The 18,578-nt window shown below is 36.7% G+C and overlaps 1 protein-coding gene across 4 annotated transcripts in view; it reads right to left on the reverse strand.

The window, feature by feature from the left end:
- The window catches only part of COBLL1 (cordon-bleu WH2 repeat protein like 1), a 73,972-nt gene that overhangs the window by 24,555 nt on the left and 30,839 nt on the right, over positions 1 to 18,578 (reverse strand). For 2 of the 4 annotated variants that reach the window (XM_015869041.2, XM_015869045.2), the window contains exons 2-6: positions 8,456 to 8,635; positions 3,701 to 3,902; positions 2,465 to 2,693; positions 1,117 to 1,155; positions 113 to 210 (exon numbers count right to left, since the gene is read on the reverse strand). In XM_015869041.2, the coding sequence (XP_015724527.1) occupies positions 113 to 210; positions 1,117 to 1,155; positions 2,465 to 2,693; positions 3,701 to 3,902; positions 8,456 to 8,635 (748 nt within the window). Of the gene's footprint in view, positions 1 to 112; positions 211 to 1,116; positions 1,156 to 2,464; positions 2,694 to 3,700; positions 3,903 to 8,455; positions 8,636 to 9,898; positions 10,078 to 16,305; positions 16,459 to 18,578 lie in introns of those variants that run through there. The other 2 variants (XM_015869043.2, XM_015869040.2) reach the window with 2 other exon arrangements.

An 18,578-nucleotide genomic window follows, 5' to 3' on the forward strand; every position in this document is an offset into this window, starting at 1 on the left:
AAGAAAAGAAATATACATATATTACTTAAGCTTTCGGGAAAACATTGATGTATCACTATGAATATGTTTAGAAAAGTTCTGCTTATAGGAAGTTCTGCTTATTACATCTTACTTGTTCTCTTTTTTTCTTGCTTCGTTGAAAAAAGCTGAAAAACCCTTTGTTTTCTTTCTCTTTTAGAACATCTGAGTTTTCAGACACACGATCGGAGTCTAAAATAGGAGACAAGAGTTCTAGATGTTATATACTGCAACGATTATTTCTCCTGCATTCTTTCTTTTTGTCGATCACAGGCCTTCTGAAGTAATATACAAATCTCACCACAAATCACTTATGTTAATAGTTTTTCTAAAAGCTGTAAAACAATCAGGTTTCCTACCATCAGTGCTCTTCTCCTCTTTCTCAGAGTGGAGAAGTGCTGAGTTTCAGCTGCTATTGATAACTCCAGCACTTAGCCCAGCCCATCCCGCTTATCAAATGCTACGGTTCATACGAAAAGGCTATGAGAGGGAAAAGAGCATCAACTTCCCCAGTTCACAATTCCTAACTGCTTAAATACAAAGCATAGTGCGAAGCAGGGCAGCTCAGGTACAGGTCTCCACATGGTATACACCACTGGAAGACCAGATAGGTGCTGTGTGTGTAACTGGCATGTCAGTCATGGTAAAGATAATCAAATCTTGCAGAATTTATCACAGAATGACCCAGGTTGGAAGGGACCTCAAGGATCATGTAGTTCCAACCCCCAGTTCATCCTGCTTTACATGCCCTTATTCACATCAACATTTTGTAAACATAGAGGCTCTCTACAATTTTTACTAGATTTTATTTTCATAAAGAAATCCCTTTGAATGCAAATGCAGCAACCAGCAGGCAGCAGCAATACCACCACATAGGATGAATATAAGCACGGATATAAATTTTCAAGCAATGTAAGTAAAACGGTACAAAAATACTTTATACATAGTTTGGGTATATACATTTGTACTTTTTTCTTTATTATGCATTTATGATAGCTCAGATAATTGCTGAAGTCAGTTAGGCAGATATTATTACAAGAAAAAATGATGACATCATGCAAGTTCTCCAGTTTTGAAGCCCATTTCAGTAAGGCCTACCTTTCAAAGATGGCAAGTTTAAGTCAACTGGTGATGCGGCTACAAGGCAGACAAGAAAGACAGAAAATGTCAAGTTGAACAAAGGATGTAGTTTTAAGTGACACAAAACCAAGCCGAATCTTCAGTGTTAGGAAAAATAACTGAAGAAAATAATGGATATATTTATTACCCAATGCAATATAAAATTTAAGAGCGAGTCTGAAAGCTTACAATGCAGACTGCAATGCAGACTGCATGGAGAACAATTGAATATAATGAAACTATAGTCTGAGTAAAACATGATTTGTTATATAAAGGTACACCTCACCATCTACTTTCATGAAGAAAGTGGAAAACTCAGAGCTTTTCAGTTGTATGCAAAATGGAAATGCTAATCCACTTAGCACTGAATGAGTTATAGTATATCTGAACTTCCTAGTGAGGCACTGCCTTGTGGGACATCTGTACTCCCCTCCATTGCCTCCTAAAGATTTTTGGCTGTTCATTCAAATGACACACAGTTCATGCTGCATCAAAGGCAGCTCTGCCAGTCTGTAGAAGAAAGTGATAGTCAGATGACAAAGAAGATAATCTACTTTGGGTGCATGTAGTTCAAACAACACATTTAGGTAACAATTGTTTTAGTTTGGTTTTTTTTCCTGTGACAAAAAAAATACTTTGTGATGGCATAATTTCCAAATCTGCCATTTCTCAGCTCAGACTGGCCTTTGGGAAGTAATTTTTAATCATGGTAAAATAAGGACAATCTTACAGCTATTGTGAAAACCAGAAATAGGATCAGTACACAAATACAGGAAAGTTACTTAACACTGCCCCTGTTGGACCATGATTAATAAGTTAATTATGGTTCCTTTATGATCTATGTGTGAAATTATCAAATGATATTCAAATTACACTGAAAAGCATTCTAATTTATTCTAAATACATTCTAAAGTATTCTAATATTTTAAAATTATACAATAAAGCTGCATTTCTATGATATTTCTGTTCTCAGCTTATCACAATCCTACACCTTTCTATGAGCTGAGGGAAATACAGCATTATTGGTATTTTTTCAGAAAAGGCAGGGGAAAGAATGGGATTTTTCTTTTAAAGGATGCTTTGTACTTGACCACCTGTGCTCTTTCCTTGGGATAAGTAAAGGTACACTTGTTCCAATTTCAATTTTGTGGGAGATCAATTAAGCACATACTGAAATTTGAGAATTTCTTATGAGTTACTTTTTTTCTTTTTTTAACTAAACAAACAAAACCAAACCCACTCACAAAGCCAAAAGCATATATTATGGAAACATTATGTAATTATCTTTTCAATAACAAGTTATCAAAGATATCTCAAGGTTTCTTACCTCGACTGATATCCATGGCATATAGTTCTCTTAGTCCTAGATCATTAAGAGATTTTGTCATATCAAGGGCTTCTTGAGACTGGTAATTCTTCAGTAATACAGTGTGCGAAGGATCAAATTCACATTTACTACAGATAATTGGCAACAGTTCCTGAAGCGGTGAATATGGACTAACTCTTACAACTGTCTTCTGCGTCTTCTTGTAGTTTATCACTACCCTTACTGTTTGCTAAAGAGAAGAGAGTTCCAATAAATATCCTGCACAAATTCTGAAACAACCAATATTTTCATAACAGTCTTACAATAATCACTGGAATTCCCATTAGAGCCAGATTCGATGTTATATTTTCAGTAACAGTACAAGAGAAACTAAGAAATCATTTGTAATTCCTTTTTATCCAAGGAAAGGACACTTGAAATAGCCTGCTCCTTTAGCATGTTATTTGTTTGTCCAGCAGGTAACACACCTGGACTAGGATGCCATACCTGGTCACACTAGGTAGCTAGAGAAGACAGCAAATAAGCAATGAGTACATGCATGGTGTGTGTGCACAGGACCAAGTTTAAAAGGGAAGCTGAAAAGCACACCCCTGACCTTGTGCAAAACAAAAATTGAAACTCCACAAAAAAGAAGCAACAACAACAAAATTAACAGTATTCTATAGGGACAGAGAAGGACAGACAGATTTAGGAAACTCACAGAAAGTGCTTTAGCACTTCTAAAAGCCCCTGGTTTCTTGAGGTTATATGCAGGGGGGTGGGTGAGGGGGAAAGCCATGTAATTAGAAAAAAACTGTAGCATGTAACAAAGGAAAATGAACATGTATTCAGAAGGGTGTATGGGTCCTACAGTTTTGTTTTGGTTTTTTTTTATATCCAAGTATCTTGCACACAGCATGATGGATGTTATAAGTTGTTGACTTTCAATTTGCAAAAGGTTGTCTTCAGCCACACTCCATCTTCAAAACTGTTCAGATAGACACTAAGAAATAGAATCTCAAATAATATTGCAATGTTGCTTTCTTTTGGCAGCAAAGATGCTTGACACAATAAATTAAGATATATTTTTACTTTAAGAGGTCATCAATAGCACATTGACAAGCTTTTCACAGGGGTCCACCATGAGAGGATGAGAAATAACAGGAAAAGCTGAAACGACAGGCTGAGCTTAAATTGATGAATACAATATACAGTAGTAACAGTAGTTTCTCAGTACACTATAGTTTTAGCCCTCACCTCTGGTATCACTGGAGCAGGTTTCTTCTTATCCATTTGTTTTGGTTTTACAATCACTTTTTCCACTTCAAGCATTCCCACTGGTGTATTCGGTTTGAATTTAATCTGGCTGTTTTCTGCTGATATCAACTCTATAGTGTAACTTGACGGGTTTAAATGATACTGTGCACAGAGAAAGATCAGCAAGTCCATCATGGGCTTCCTGTAAAATGCAAATCAAAGTCACAAGAGATAATAATTAAACAGGCTATTAAACAAAGTATGATGCTAAGCATTTGCCCTTTCGTGACTGTGATTATCGTCCAGCACTGATTTTAAATATCTTCAATTAGAACAAAATTAAAACCAAAATTGAATATTTTAAAAAATCACCAAATTGAAACAAGTTATTCACAACTATAGCAAAAGCTGGGGCAAAGAGGGGCATTTTTGCTTATGTAAAACAATGCTTTCCTGAGACCAGCAAAGAGATGTGGATCAGCCATCTTATTTGAGCCTTAGTGGGAACTGCAGCAGTTGTGATTAATGCCCTTCTATTCAGTAAAGAATGGCTTTCTTCCAAAGCTTAAAATTTTGATATCTACTCTGAGGTTACAAGAGACATAAATTTATACAAATTCTCAGCATGAGCCATGTGGAAGAAGCAGGTGAGATGAAGTTTGAGGAAGTCACTTTTTAAGGACTCAGGGTTTGCAAAACAAGAGCCGCGCATTTAAAAGAAAACACTGAAAAGAATACTGCAGTGTCTAAGTGAAAACTAACTCGGCTAGTATGGCTTTATCAAAAGAATCTTAAATTCTAGATGTAATCTTATAACAGATGGAAGTCTTCTGGTAGCATAACAGAATGTGGAAATAGATACCCTCAAAGAGTCATCAAGCTAAGCAGAATCCTAAATGACAAAGATTATAAATATATTTATACATCAAGTATGAATTTTAACAGCCTTTTTACACAATCCAGTTCTGTAAAAAGAATTAAGAATGGCTGAAGCTTAGAAATTATTGTAATGCTTATTAAAGGGGGAAAAGTCCCATAAATTAATTCTATTTTCACCTCTTCTAAAAGAACAGCCTGTGCATCCCTTAAGCAGCCTGTCTTCTAAATTCTAGTGGCTCAGCTTGACTACCTGGTGCATGCACAGCTCCTTCCAGTTACTTCTTTGTCAAGAGAAAGCTCCTGCCTGGTTAAGTGGTGTAAAAGATTCCTCGCCTCAGGAGAAAAAAGCAGGTGGAATAACAAAGCCAGAATTCATGGAGAAATAATTCTCTGTAAGGTGTCAGGAAACAGCTATCAAATAGTGTGAAAAGATATAAAAGAATGTAATAAACTCCTGTGCCCTCGTCTGGATGATGTATATCAGCCTGAAAGTACCATGAGAAATGCACTGGTGACTAAGTGAAAAACAAACAACAAACTGTTTTTCCATTTATACAAAGAGAGAATTTATTTCAGTTCCTCACTCCTATCACAGCCTGCTCCAATTAGAAGGAAGAAGGACTACTCCACTTCTCCTACTAAGATTCTAACAAAACAACTTCACCCATCTCACTTTCTTTTGTTAGAGAAGATAAGGAGCTAGAAATGTGCATTTCACTGGGGGTGGGCTGGTGTGGGAGGAGGCAGCCAGAGAAGACACCTCATCACTAGAAGTACTGCTTGCCTTCTGGTTACCAGGCTATCCAAGAAGCTACCCATTACCTTTTCTTCTGGCTACATTTTATGTACAAAATAGCTTTAAAAGGTGCCCTTCCTATGGTCTTCAGCTGCAGGAGCAATGTTAAGAACGCTGAAGATGAGCAGGACAGGAATTCACAGGCAAAGGTCACAGAAAGCCCTTCAGTGGAAACGCACCATGGAGAAAAGGGCAAGCCCACACCTTAACCAGTCACAAAAAACCACAGACCAGTAAGCAAGGAACACAGCTGCTCACAACAACAGACAAGTACATGCAAATTAGTACATAAAGGCAACGTTTCACTGTAAATTAGTACTTCCAAAAACAACCTGCATGACTAGAGGATATCAGTCTCCCCACACTGTTGGAGGCTGAGATGCCACCCACAACTGCTTTAGATTTCCTTAGAATGATACAAAAAGCAAATCTTTTTTTGTAATCACATTCTCTATAACTTGTAAAACTACTTTTTGCCAAACCCTTCCAAAAACAAAGGTACAGAAATACATATAATGCAGTAAATTTAAAAGCTTTCAGACTGAGTAAAGCGATTAATCCAATTTCAGTAACATTTTTATTTGCAATTACTTTAAACTCATCACATGACTTAGTTTTCGGGAAATCCCTCATCACAAGTATTCCTGCACTCCTCCCATCCTTCTCTGCTTTCCTCTGGTTATTTCCACATGACTACATGACAACAAGAAGTGGCTAGTAGTTGTCTCATTTATGATGAACATAATACATCAAACTATGTTATATTTATAGCAAGTTCAAAAACAACCATTAAAGATGTCACTTTAAATACTGGATCAAGTATTTCAAGAAGACATGAATCAAGTTTCTACATTCCTCTTGCTACTTTTTTTTTTTTTTTTTAATAAGTATATATGCCTACCTAATTAAATTGAAGAGGCAAGGTCTTCCCATCATGAGTATAATGAGAAACACCACTGAACAGACAAAACCCCATTAACAGCCACTAGAAGTATTATTAGGTGGGGCTGGAAGATGAGCAAAAATAAAAATGAATGCATACATAGAATAAAGCTACAAGCAAGTAATTTGGGTTCCTATAATTCTCTGATTACTTAAGTCTGTAGCTCCCTGGCTAAAGTGCTCATTAATGCTATTCTCTAAACAGAAAAAGGCACTTGTTTTGACAGAGAACAACAAAAACCATCAAACCCTCCAGAACGTGTTACTAACAAATGTAAGTACAATAGATTTTGGAAAGTAGGGCAACACCACAAAGCTTGCTATTCACCATGCAGACTAAACAGCTCTCTAAGCAAACCCTAATGACTCAAAATACTCAAGAACGGATCAAATGGAAACTCAAAGGGCTGTGAAGAAACAAATTTAGCCAAGCTAAGGCCTGCCTGAAATGTGTCTGAAATTAAACATGCAACCCAGGAAAATAATTCAATGCACAAATTCCAAATAAATTAACTGTAAAATAGTTTACAAACGTATACAATTGGAACTAATTATTTCATTCAGAAAAATCTTTCTCAATCTACATTTCTTCATTGGGGAAAAAGATGACAATCAAGTCACTAAATAAAGGAATTTGTCAAGTTATTTCTCATCTTCTTTGGCTGTGTTTAGAACTAATGAGAACATTCAAAAGTGTCACAAAAAACATTTAAAAAACAAATAATTTAGAAAGACTTTTTTAAAAGCTTTGTCAATTCCTTTCTCTGAAGCACATACCTTCCCCCACTATCACTGCTCCTACTGGCACTTTTTAAAATATAACTAACCAAATGCTTGCTTGGAGTACCATGAGAAATCCTCCAATTATGAACAGACAAACTGAATCACTATCACCAATGACTACAAAATTCAGATTGCTGTCTAGGCTTAAGTAAAGGAATACATACAAGAGACCCTATGCCAGAAGTTTCAAAATTCCTTTTTGTAACTTTGTTCTGGGGAAAGCAAGATACAGCACATGTGGTACTCAGAAGCATGGACAGAAGGAGTGAAGAGAAGAAGGGGGAGAATTGCTTGACAGTGTGCATATGGAGTCAAAAAATTTAGAAAATACAAGAAAGCACCACATTTACAGACATAAACGTTCCTTGCTGTAAATTTGCTAGCAAGAACACTGCAAAGTATCACAGTAATAACAAATTTTTTTAAGAACATCTGTTTTTAAGAAATATAACATAGGAATTAATTAATCTTGAAAAACCAGATGGAGTCTGGAGAAAAAATAATAATAATCCATAAAAATTCATCCATTGCAGCTCTGATATTTGATATCTAAAAAATGACTTCATCAACTCTAGCAAATGACAAAGCATGCAAACAGACTTAAGCCACAACAGCCAGTATCTCTCATTACAATGTGAGGTAGGCACAGATACATGTTTACGTTACTCAGCTCAGACTGGCATTCCAACTGCTCTGATCCACAGAAGGGTTTGCATAGGATCCTCTCAGCAAGAACAGAATGCTAATTATCTCAGTAGCTTATAGCTCCCAGGATTTATGATTTCAACTCACCAATTTCTGATCTAAAAGTGACTTAGGAATTACATACACAATCCATTTCACCAATTAACAGAGTGAAATATTTATTCCAAATTAAAACCAGGTTCAGAAAAACATATTTGATTTATTTAAAAAAGTTTACCAAAGGTGTAACTAGACGCTTTCTTTGAAGCTTTCTATATTTTGTATGAAATTATGATTTTTAGGACTCTTAGTGGGCAGTAAGTAGAAGTACTGAACACATCACTTTGTAGCTTAATTGGAAGCAGAAAGGTCTAACAAAGAAAAAGCATATCTGAAAGTTCAGTGTACTGCACAAACAGCATTTTCCTAGAGATCTGTGGTGCAGCTATTCATCCTTATGGGTGCCATACAGACCTTCTGCTTCACAAAAACAGTCTTCCTAAAAAGGTGTATGTATAGTTACGTAAAGTATACATTTCCACATCTACTAAAAAACATTCAGCCTTATAAAACTTGTATATTTTACAGAGTGGGTTAAGCCTGGATAAAGGTTGAAGTAAACTTCAGTAGGAAAGGAAAATTAAACAGAAATGCCATTCCATGTAACATACCTCCCATTGACCGTAGTGTATTTGATCACATCTCCTGGCAGGACCACTGACAGTTCAATGTCTTTATCAATTACATTCTCCTTCTGTTCCATGATGATGTTGGCTGATTCTGTGTCATCAAATGGACAATCAGTGACCGTTTTGGTTTCAGATGGAGGAGGAGGTGCTTTAGCTTTTCTTCTGAAATAAATGGATAAAAGTTAATTGTAAAAAATATTATTCCAAACTGCAAACTAACAAATCTTGTGACAGGAATGAATCATATTTAGTTCTTTTCCCTCGTGGCACTTAATCCAGGAAAGAATATGAGAATATTTTACTCTTATGGTCAGCAGTGACTAAAGATAAATAACCAAACTAAAATATCCATCTTACCAAATATGAATTGATTTGTTTTTGGTGTGGTAAGTTTAAATACAAACAAGCAATAGTGCAAGTCCAAAACTAAAAGCTTTTGTTAATATTTTAAACATATGTAAAAAAAAAAAAAAAAAGAATTACTTTTCTTCTCCTTTGGGGTATAAAAAGTCAGGACCTTGTTTGAGCATTCTCTGAACAGACTCACTGGATCAGTACAAGAAGAAATACTGTACTACACTGTATGCAGCTAAATTGCACTGTATGTTTAATCTGCTGGTTAGACAGACATGGTAAAAACCATACTTCACCTCTCCAATTTTTTCTTTTGATTATTAAAACCCTTTAAGTAAATTCTACCAACTCCACTCTATTTGGTTCTATGTAGTAATAAAATACCAGTATTACTGATCTTTCCTGAAATTTCAGTCACAAAATGCTCCCACGTTTTAATGCCACCTCTGTTATTTCTTATTTTTATTTTCTAACTTTTCTCCCCAGACTTATTTCTCATGAACACACACAAAAGCTTTGCAAACAATAAAAAAATAAATAAAATCTAAGATGGTCCAAAAGGAACACTTTCTACATCTCAATCTGTTTGTGCTATGGTAAATTCTGAACAGAGAAGACTAGAAGGAAGCCACGCTCACTAAAAGCTAAACTACAAATGTATATATCAGCACACTATTCAGCAATATTCCAGAAATATGCTTGCAATTTAGATCTTGGTGTTGTACCAAACTTAGTTTACTTCAAAACAAAATAAAAGAAATACAAAATAAACAAAAAAAACATTAACTTCTGGATTTGTCCCATGGAAGTAGCATAAAACATGTAGCATACAATTAGAAGTACATCTTTTTTGGCAAAACAAATTTGAAAGTCACTTACAGTGAAGAACAAACAAGGTCCAGAACAACATTGCAAAAGATGACTGTGTAACGAGGGTTCACATGACTGAGCTGCTTCTGAAAGTACTTGGAGTTTTGAACTTCAGAACTCTGTGCTGAATAATTAACTATTCACAGCCTCTCCAGCTCATCAGAACTCCTAACTGTCCAAACACACCCAGTGAACACTCACCATCAACATCTGTGACTCCTCTCTGTTCATATTTCAAATTAGCTTTATGCACACCTCCCTCCATGACACGTGGTGTTAGCTGCACATTTAGCTTTGTTCTCTACAGCAATACATTATGAATCAAGATGCTTTTTACTCCTCCTCTTTGTTTGTTCAGTATAAGCTTAGCTTTCATCTAACTGCCAAAAAAAAACCCATAACTATTAAAAACAAACAAACAAAAAAACCCTTATAACACATTATTTAAAAAAAAAAAAAAAAAGAAAAAAAAAGAAAAAGAAAAAGAAAAGAAATCCACATCCAAAGCAAAGCAATACTGCCTTTTCCCCTCCATACTCATCTTCAACATCTTTAGGTAACTTCAGGTTACTTATCACAAATGAGCTCAGAATTCAATCCTTGAATATTAAATGCCAAAGTTCACAAATGCTAGTGGATTCTTTTCTACTAAGCAGACAAATGCTATTTCATTGCTGGAACTCCACTACTGCTACAAATCATGTTCAACCCAAAACAAATTCATCAATTAACTTGCGGTCTGCATTAGTAAAATGCAGCCTTATTTATAGTGCTCAGCTTACACTGCAAAGAGCTTGAACTGGAAAAAAAACAGACAAAAGTTATGTGCAACAGTTGGACAGATGATGGGACACAGTTATGAAGAACACAAGCACATGATGTGGAGCTAGACAGCATAGCAAGGCCAACTGTCTATTCACCCCAATGAAGAGTAGCACACCTCTCTTATCTATAACATATCTTCACAGATCTTTTTTTATGGCTAGCCATATTTACATTTCACAGTCCACTCAAAGGAGGAAAAATCTCCAACTGTATGTTCTTAGAAGTTATACTGACTTTTTGGTAGTCACTTATTAGGCAACAGGTATCCCTGTACTCTTGTTTTCTGTTTTCAGACATCACAGGGATTGTTTTTTCATTTTTTACTTATTCACTCATTTCTTGTTCTCCCCCCAACCTCTTACAAGGTTACTGCTTGTTTGTTTTGGAGTCCTCCATTTCCATGATCCCAGAGTTGCTACTGGACAGTGAAAACAATTAACATTAGCATTACTACATCTGTAGGTGCTGAGCAAAAGCAGCAAGTGACAGGGTGATGGGAATCCACTTGCAGCAGTACTTTTACCCTGCAAGCCCTCCTCTCTTCTTTAACACAGTGTAGTAAGCAGGAAGTTGTCACAGGTGCTTTCTCTCAGGGACCCTGAGGGACCAAACACCAAAAACCAGCATTATCCAAATAACGCCAAGTTGTTGGCATCACTTCAAACTCTCATCCATCATAAAAATCAACCAAGCAAAAGCCTGGTTTTCTCTCATCTCTTCATCTCTGCTGGAAAGCTGCTGGCATTTTTAATGATCTTGCTAAAAAGAGAGAGTGGTTAAGGCAGTTTATTCTCTGAAATGTAAGACAAATGCAACTATAACAAGGAGGAATAAATACTAATCATATAAAAATAAACATTTAGAGGTCAGAAAAAGGTTCTCAGTTTATGGTCCCATTCACAACAGCTTTCATGTTCAGATGGCTTCCAGATGTGCTGGGAGCTAAGCACACCTATTCTAATCTAATTTGCAAAGTAAACACCAGAAGTTAGAACAACCCAAAGCATATTTTATTTTATTGGCTACTACAGAACCAAAGGACAGCTGTGGGAAGAATCAATATACAGCTGATTTCGCTACAGCACACAAAAGTGAGTTCAAATAGACATTTAAATCAATTAAGGATAAAGCTTAACTAAAACTCCTGGAAACTGTGAAGCAGCATCCCACACAAGGTGCTCCCTGTTTCCTTGCTCCCCAGCTGCCTGACTTCTCTGCACAGATGCCAGTCCACCACAAGGGATGCACTCCCCCAGTTTACCATGGGATAAACAACTCCAGCCACCCACTAATTTGTGACATGAGTGTCATCCATTTAATCAAATGCTTAATATGAAGTAGAAAAAAAAAAACAAACAGCCTTCTTTCCGAATTCTTCCTCGCCCCAGAAAAGGCATCCAGAGGATGTCAAAGAATTCCTTCAGCTAAAATACAGATCGATTTCACCATTTTTATTAAGTAAAAGCAGTACAGCTGTCAAATCAAATGCAAAGACATTTAGACATATAAAGACAATATATTCATTTAGACAAATACAGTATTTTAAGTGCTTCAGGTCCCACTTTTACAAAATCAAGTTCTGCTGCTGTACATCAATGTGTTTCCTGCTTGCAAAAAAAATAATAAAAAAATAACAGTGCCAATTATTTCAATGTATGAAAGTCCTTTTTGAAACAAAAGTCTGGGTATGGTAAATAAAACTATATTTATTTGATGTTACAATGGGAAAATATACTAAGTTAAAAAAATCCTATTAGAATTCATCAAGCGATGTATTTTATAACTAGCAAAAGTATCTTGCACCGGTAACTAGCAAAAGATCTTGTAAAATAATGAGAAATACTTGAACTTACAGTGACCTGGATATTCCAGTTACTGCCAGCACTTCCTCTTGATAAGGATCACTTTCCCCAAAGACCAGAGAAAAAGAGGAAATCTATCTGCTGCATTTGTACATAAGCAAAGGCTGCAGCATAAACAAGCCACATCTTCAATTCCTGATTTCAAAGTGTATTAATGTTTACAGCACTTAACTTCCACTCTTGAGCACAATTACATAATACACCACGCAGAGACAACTTAATTGCCCTTTTTAGAGACATTGTTTTGGCTGTAACCTCATTGGGACCAGCTCTCAAGTTTTCCATAGAGATCACTTAAAGACATAAGGGACCTCAACTGCAATTGCCAGCTCTCAGGTACTGAGAAAATCCATTAAATCTAGAGGAATAAAAGCTTTCTGCTGTACAACAGATGGATTTCACTTTGCTAAACAAAGTTTGCCCAGCGACCACTAAAAACACACAATCATATGAAGGGTTGAGAGATTTTTTTTTAATTTTATTTCAAATTTCACAAAATTATATAAGCCAAAACAACAAGCAGAACTTCTTTCCCCAGCTCAAAGTGAGAAAAGCACAGAGATCACCTCCAGAGAGGAAAGAGGCCACTTTACTAAAGTTGCTTCTAGAGCTTTTCTTGTCTTTGACTTCTCATTCAAAGCAGTTATTACAATTGATTATTACAACAATGCTTCTCCACTGCTATGGAGCTGAGACAGACAGCCGAAATCTTGCACATCATCTGTTTAATGAAAGAGCAGTTGACAAGAGTTCTTGTTCACCCTAATGTTTTTCACTTACATTGATGTATCAGTTCTGGGCAATATATACGCTAAACATTTTAAGCCACAAATTTCCTCTACAAGCCCTCCCAGTTCAATATTTACCTTTAATACTCACAGATCTGTCATGTACACTACATAGAGAAAGCACCAACTTTCCTGCTGCTTATTCACAATGCCCAGAGATGGAACTGATTTCACAGCATCAATGCTGCATATCTTCAAGGTAATGCTACTTGTAAGGACATTAAGTGACAACCACCACATTATTGTCCAGTTCTGCTAGCTATAGGCCAACAAGTGACTCAAGTTTCCAAGGTAAGCCACTCAAAAAAGAAGAAAAAAGGAACCTTTATGTCTTTTATAAAAATCACAACTATATATTTTCAGGATGTATGCATACACAGCCTCTTATAATAAAAAAAGGTAAGCATTTCATAAGACATAAATTGTTTGGCAAGCTGGAGCTTCCAGTTAAGGACTTGATAATTACATGATCAAAGATACAAAAACGAAATAATATACAATAGCATCACTTTCATCCTCAGTATAATTAGGAATGATTTCTCTTCCTTACTGAAATGTAGTTCAATTTTCATCTGTATTGTTCTTCATCTGAATACTAACGATAGCACTGACATACCTACTCCATGCAAACACTTTTCTTCAGAACATACTGTTTCTCTTGTTACAGTAGCTGCGGACATTGTTTAGCCACTCTGCATAATCTCGTGGTAGACCAAAACAAAAGCACTCAAGTAGGACCATTTGTTTTCCTACCCTTAACACCACCAGCACAGCAGAACACTATGTGTGAGCACAATTTACCTTCCATGCATTTTCCTACCTCTGACCTCATACTTAGCATCTGTTCACTCAAAGCAAAAAATTTCTTCCCAACATTCTACTATATGAGCTTCTGTTATACTGTATGTTATTAGTAAAGGACGGAGAAAGCCCGAGTCCCTATATATCTGTTCATCAGAATGAGGAAACACTGCATAATATCCACTACAGTCAGAACTTAATGATACTACACAGAGATCCAACAGTGTATGTGATTGCATTACTGCACATAAACATCTGAATATTTTGCAATACTTGATGAGTCCACCTTCCAGCACATATTTAAAACTGCATTTCATACCACAACAGAAGGCCATTTCTATTTTCCATTTTCAGAGACTTATCTTTCTTATCTTAGATTCACTCATTCCCACCCTTGTTTTCTCCAGCCCAAGTTTCAAGTTGACAGTGAAGAAAGGACTGGAAGTTCTTTACTTTTGAGAACTGCAGTTCTCAAAAACAAACAACCACAAAATCCAACCAGTCTCTAAAAAAGAAAAATTAAATTGATTTCTAAGGTTCTTGAGATTCATCCCTCTCCCTCCAATGGCCATTATGATCACAAAATGGAAAAGAAACCATCATCTGTATCTATCTATACTACATCCTAACCAACTCTCACTACTGTTTGCTGTTTCCCACCTCTATGCACACGCATTTCTAACAGGTTACTTGAAAAAATTGTAGATTTACTTCAGTAATTTAAAGTTTCAGTTCAAGAAACCAAAAGTTATGCTATATACAGATATATATTAAAGCTTCCTCTGCACTGTTTTGTTCTTGGGGTTCATGTTTCTGCAGAAAATAAATAAATAAATAAATAAATTGATTACTTTTAAAGTACTACAGTATTATATTTATTCTTTAATTTAAACAGCTGCCTGCTCTGCCAGCCTCTTGACATCTATATAATGTGCCAATCAGCCTAGATACTAGGCTTTCATCTTTACATCAATATCACTGTTTGATACACAGCCTGTATCTTTATTTCTACTATGAAAGCATCAGCTGGATGTTAAGATCAAGGTAAGGATCAATGAAAAGCAAGCACGGTTCATTCTTGGGAGGTTATCCCGTCAAGCAAGACTTATGATATGCGTAGAACAAAATGAAAGAAGTGTTTGTTGTATCTGCTCCACAGATAAATGTGAGCTTTCAGGTTCTAAATTCACACGCTTAGCTATTTGGGGAAGATTCTGAAATTACACTGTACAGCTACTGTGTCTACCAGGCAATTCAACAGCTACAAAAAAGGAATAAGGCATCCCAGGAACTAACATATTTTTTTAAAGCTTTCAATAGAGAAAATGATGTTCCTAATCAATGGAACGTGTTGAATCCATTCTTAACTAGACTCAGAGTTCTAGAGAGAATTTTTTTTAAAGAGTTTTTATCCTAGAAGGAAATAAATCACTGGACTGGGACCGTAACCATGACAGTAAGGTGAAAGCTTAATGGAATCCATGGGCATCTGGTTCACACTGAAAGCAAGAAAGCAGCAAATGAATCCTTCTGTTCCCTCCAGACCACTTAGAACAGATTCACCCATCTGACTGTCTGTCCCCATGGCAGTGTCAACCTTGAAAATAGAAGAGACTGTATTTGAGCCATAATTCATGCAATGCTTTCTCAGGTCACAAGGAAAATGAGGACATTCACAAGCAGGAAACAAATCTGTACAGCACAAGCATGTTTTTAATGGTGACCCTCCTAGCATTAAAGGGACACCAACTCCAGGATAGATTTCTTCAACATAATTAAGTCAAGTACGAGTTTAAAACTTTACTAAAAAATAAAAGATTTTTGTTCATCACTCTTACAAACCAAATCTATGATTACAATGAACTTTTCAAGGTCACTTAAAACGCAACAAAAACTGCCCAGCCCTTGCACATAGCCACCAAATCTGTGTTGCTTTACACTACCCAGCGAAACACAGTGAGCTCCTTCCTAGTTGTAAGAATTATCCTGCTGCTAGAAGACAGCCAAGAGCTTGCAATCCTATCAGGCAACAGAGGATAAAATAACAACAACAATTATGCTATAAATTAGTATAATTTATACTAATTATAAATTATATAAGTATTATTATTAAGTTTTGCTAACTTGCACAAGCAAATCCTTATATCACATCCTGCTGTGCCCAAAGTAGTATTACTTCTTAAAAGGAGAAAATTAAAGAAAGAGAGCTTTTAGTTCCAATGTTACTTCTAAGGAAGTTCAGATCTTAGAGCTGTGAAGTAAATAACACTAACACAAAATACAGATTTGGTAAGTGATGTGCAGCATGTCTCTGTAATAAGCAGATACTCACAACTTTTTCCACGGATTATCAAATGTGAAAATGAAGTTCAGTTTGCTATCAAAAGAGAAGTCAAACAACTTGAACAGCATTCAAAACTACAAAAACTTCACATGCCTCATTTGGTCTTTATTATATTTACAGCTATGAAAGCAGTCTGACAGAAAGGAAGGAGTAGGTAAGAGAAAGCAGTAAATCTGTAACAGTGATTGAGTAATATATAACTGGCTGAATAAACAGGAAAAGAAAACAAAGAGCAGCTTGATCTGAAAGGGGGAGCTTAACCTTTGATACACTGGTAAATCTAACAAGTATTTAAAACTCAAGCAAACATATGTCAGCTCCACTAGGAACAAACTCTCAAATCTTTTGTTCAAGAACTTCTAAAAAAGCAAACTCATACAGATATTCTTCTCCCGTGACCAGCAAGAGAAGTTCAATTAAGGGCTCTCAAATAGAGCAAAACCTAAATCTGCCCTTCTGGCTGTTACCTACTAGCCATGAAAGCAGGTACAGCAGCACCATCTTTCAAAGCCAGCAGATGAAACACTTGGCTCTGCTCACGGGTTTTTCAGCTGCTATTCTGAACATCAATGGAGCAAAGAATTGCCAGTTTATCTGAACTTTTCTTCTGAGGCTTTTCTCTGCTGTTCAAAATCGTGTTTTAGAAGTAACACTGGAGGCAGGCACTGGATGGATTTAGAGGTTGGGCAAGGTAAGAAGAGAAATCCACTCAGTATCACAGTAGCTGGGAAAGAGACTAACACAAACTCTACTCTTTTCCTCCCATACACACAGCCCTCAATACAGGTGTGGGAATAGGTGCAGGTGGGCAACACAGGAAAAAAACAAAAATGCAGGCCAGGTGCTAGGAAGCTTTGCAGTAACAACACAAAGGCCAAACTTTACCCCTGCTGCCTTCAGCTGCAGCCTCACAGACTCCCAGCTGCAGATTCACTACAGGAAAAACCGAGCCAAGCACATAAAGTGACTTAGAAAAGAACTGCCCTGATTTCTGGTTGTCAGGCAGCTCTTTAGGACAAGCCAAGCTTTCTCTCTGGCAAAAAGCTCTTCAGCTACCAGCAGCCTTCTTTTAGGCAGTTGGGCCATTTAGGCACCTATAGCTTGGTAAAACTCCAGAGTGTTTTGTACATTTGCATATCCAAGAAATAGGAGGGTTATTAAATGGGAGAAGAGATGCGATATCAAGCATTGGAAGGCAGAAGCTTTAAAAAAATAGTAATAATAAAATACATACATCACACAGATGTGATGTGAAAATTTGAGATAAGAGAAGCAAAAAAGAGCTTTTATGTATGAGAACCATGTACTACTTGCACAAAACCATGTGAACTAACACACCTCATTTGCTTATTACAGAGAAGGAAATGGAAGGAAAAAAGTTAAGTTCAGGCTAGGGAAATGTACCAAAACAAGCACTAGCTTTACTAAATTATGTGAGAAGAATCCCCACACATGTTTCAACTTATTTACTATCCTGAAAGCTAGGGTGTAAGCAAAATAAAATAAAATAAAAAAGATTCTCCCCACCTTGTATGTTACTCAAACTTTGTGGGCAAACACATCTTGCAAAACTAAGAACAAATGCCACGAGTGCCCATCTCCTGGTCATCTCATAGAGGTACACCCACACCCTCAAGAACACAAGCATTGTCCCTACCCCTTGGAGCAGGGCAGTCCCCCTGCTGCCCCTAACTGCAGTGCTGCTGACACAGCCCAAAACTGCTGTGCAGGGAGCTGGGTGGTGGAAGCACAGCAGAAGAGCTGCTCCAGCTCACTTCCTAGCACCACCCTGACCAGAAGTTTTCTTTCCAACCTCAGCTACTGCTAGTTGTAGGAATCTCCTTCTCCTTTTAACTGGCAATTTAGTGCCCTGAAAAAACATCCTGCCCCCCAAACTCACCCTCTTCTATATGCAAGAGCTACTGTTAGCTCCCTTCTCCACTTTCATCTGTGGGCTAAAAATCCCTGCAATCCACTTCTTACTGCATCCTCACAACAGGCACAGAAGACAACATTTCTGCACAGCAGTCTAACTCCTTGGTGTCATCCTGGGTGACATCAAAGCTGGTTTGGATATCCCAGCACTCCATTAGTAAAAGTCCTTGCAAAGAGTACAAGGATTCAGCCTGAACTACACAGTAGGAAAAATTTTGTTTTTACTAACTTTTGTAACAACTATCAGCAGCAGCAGCCCACACTACAGAATGTAAAGAAACTTTACTATGTTATATAGATGAGTAACATGCTCTGATTACTGGGCT

The sequence above is a fragment of the Coturnix japonica genome, chromosome 7 (assembly GCF_001577835.2).
Source record: "Coturnix japonica isolate 7356 chromosome 7, Coturnix japonica 2.1, whole genome shotgun sequence".
NCBI lineage: Eukaryota > Metazoa > Chordata > Aves > Galliformes > Phasianidae > Coturnix > Coturnix japonica.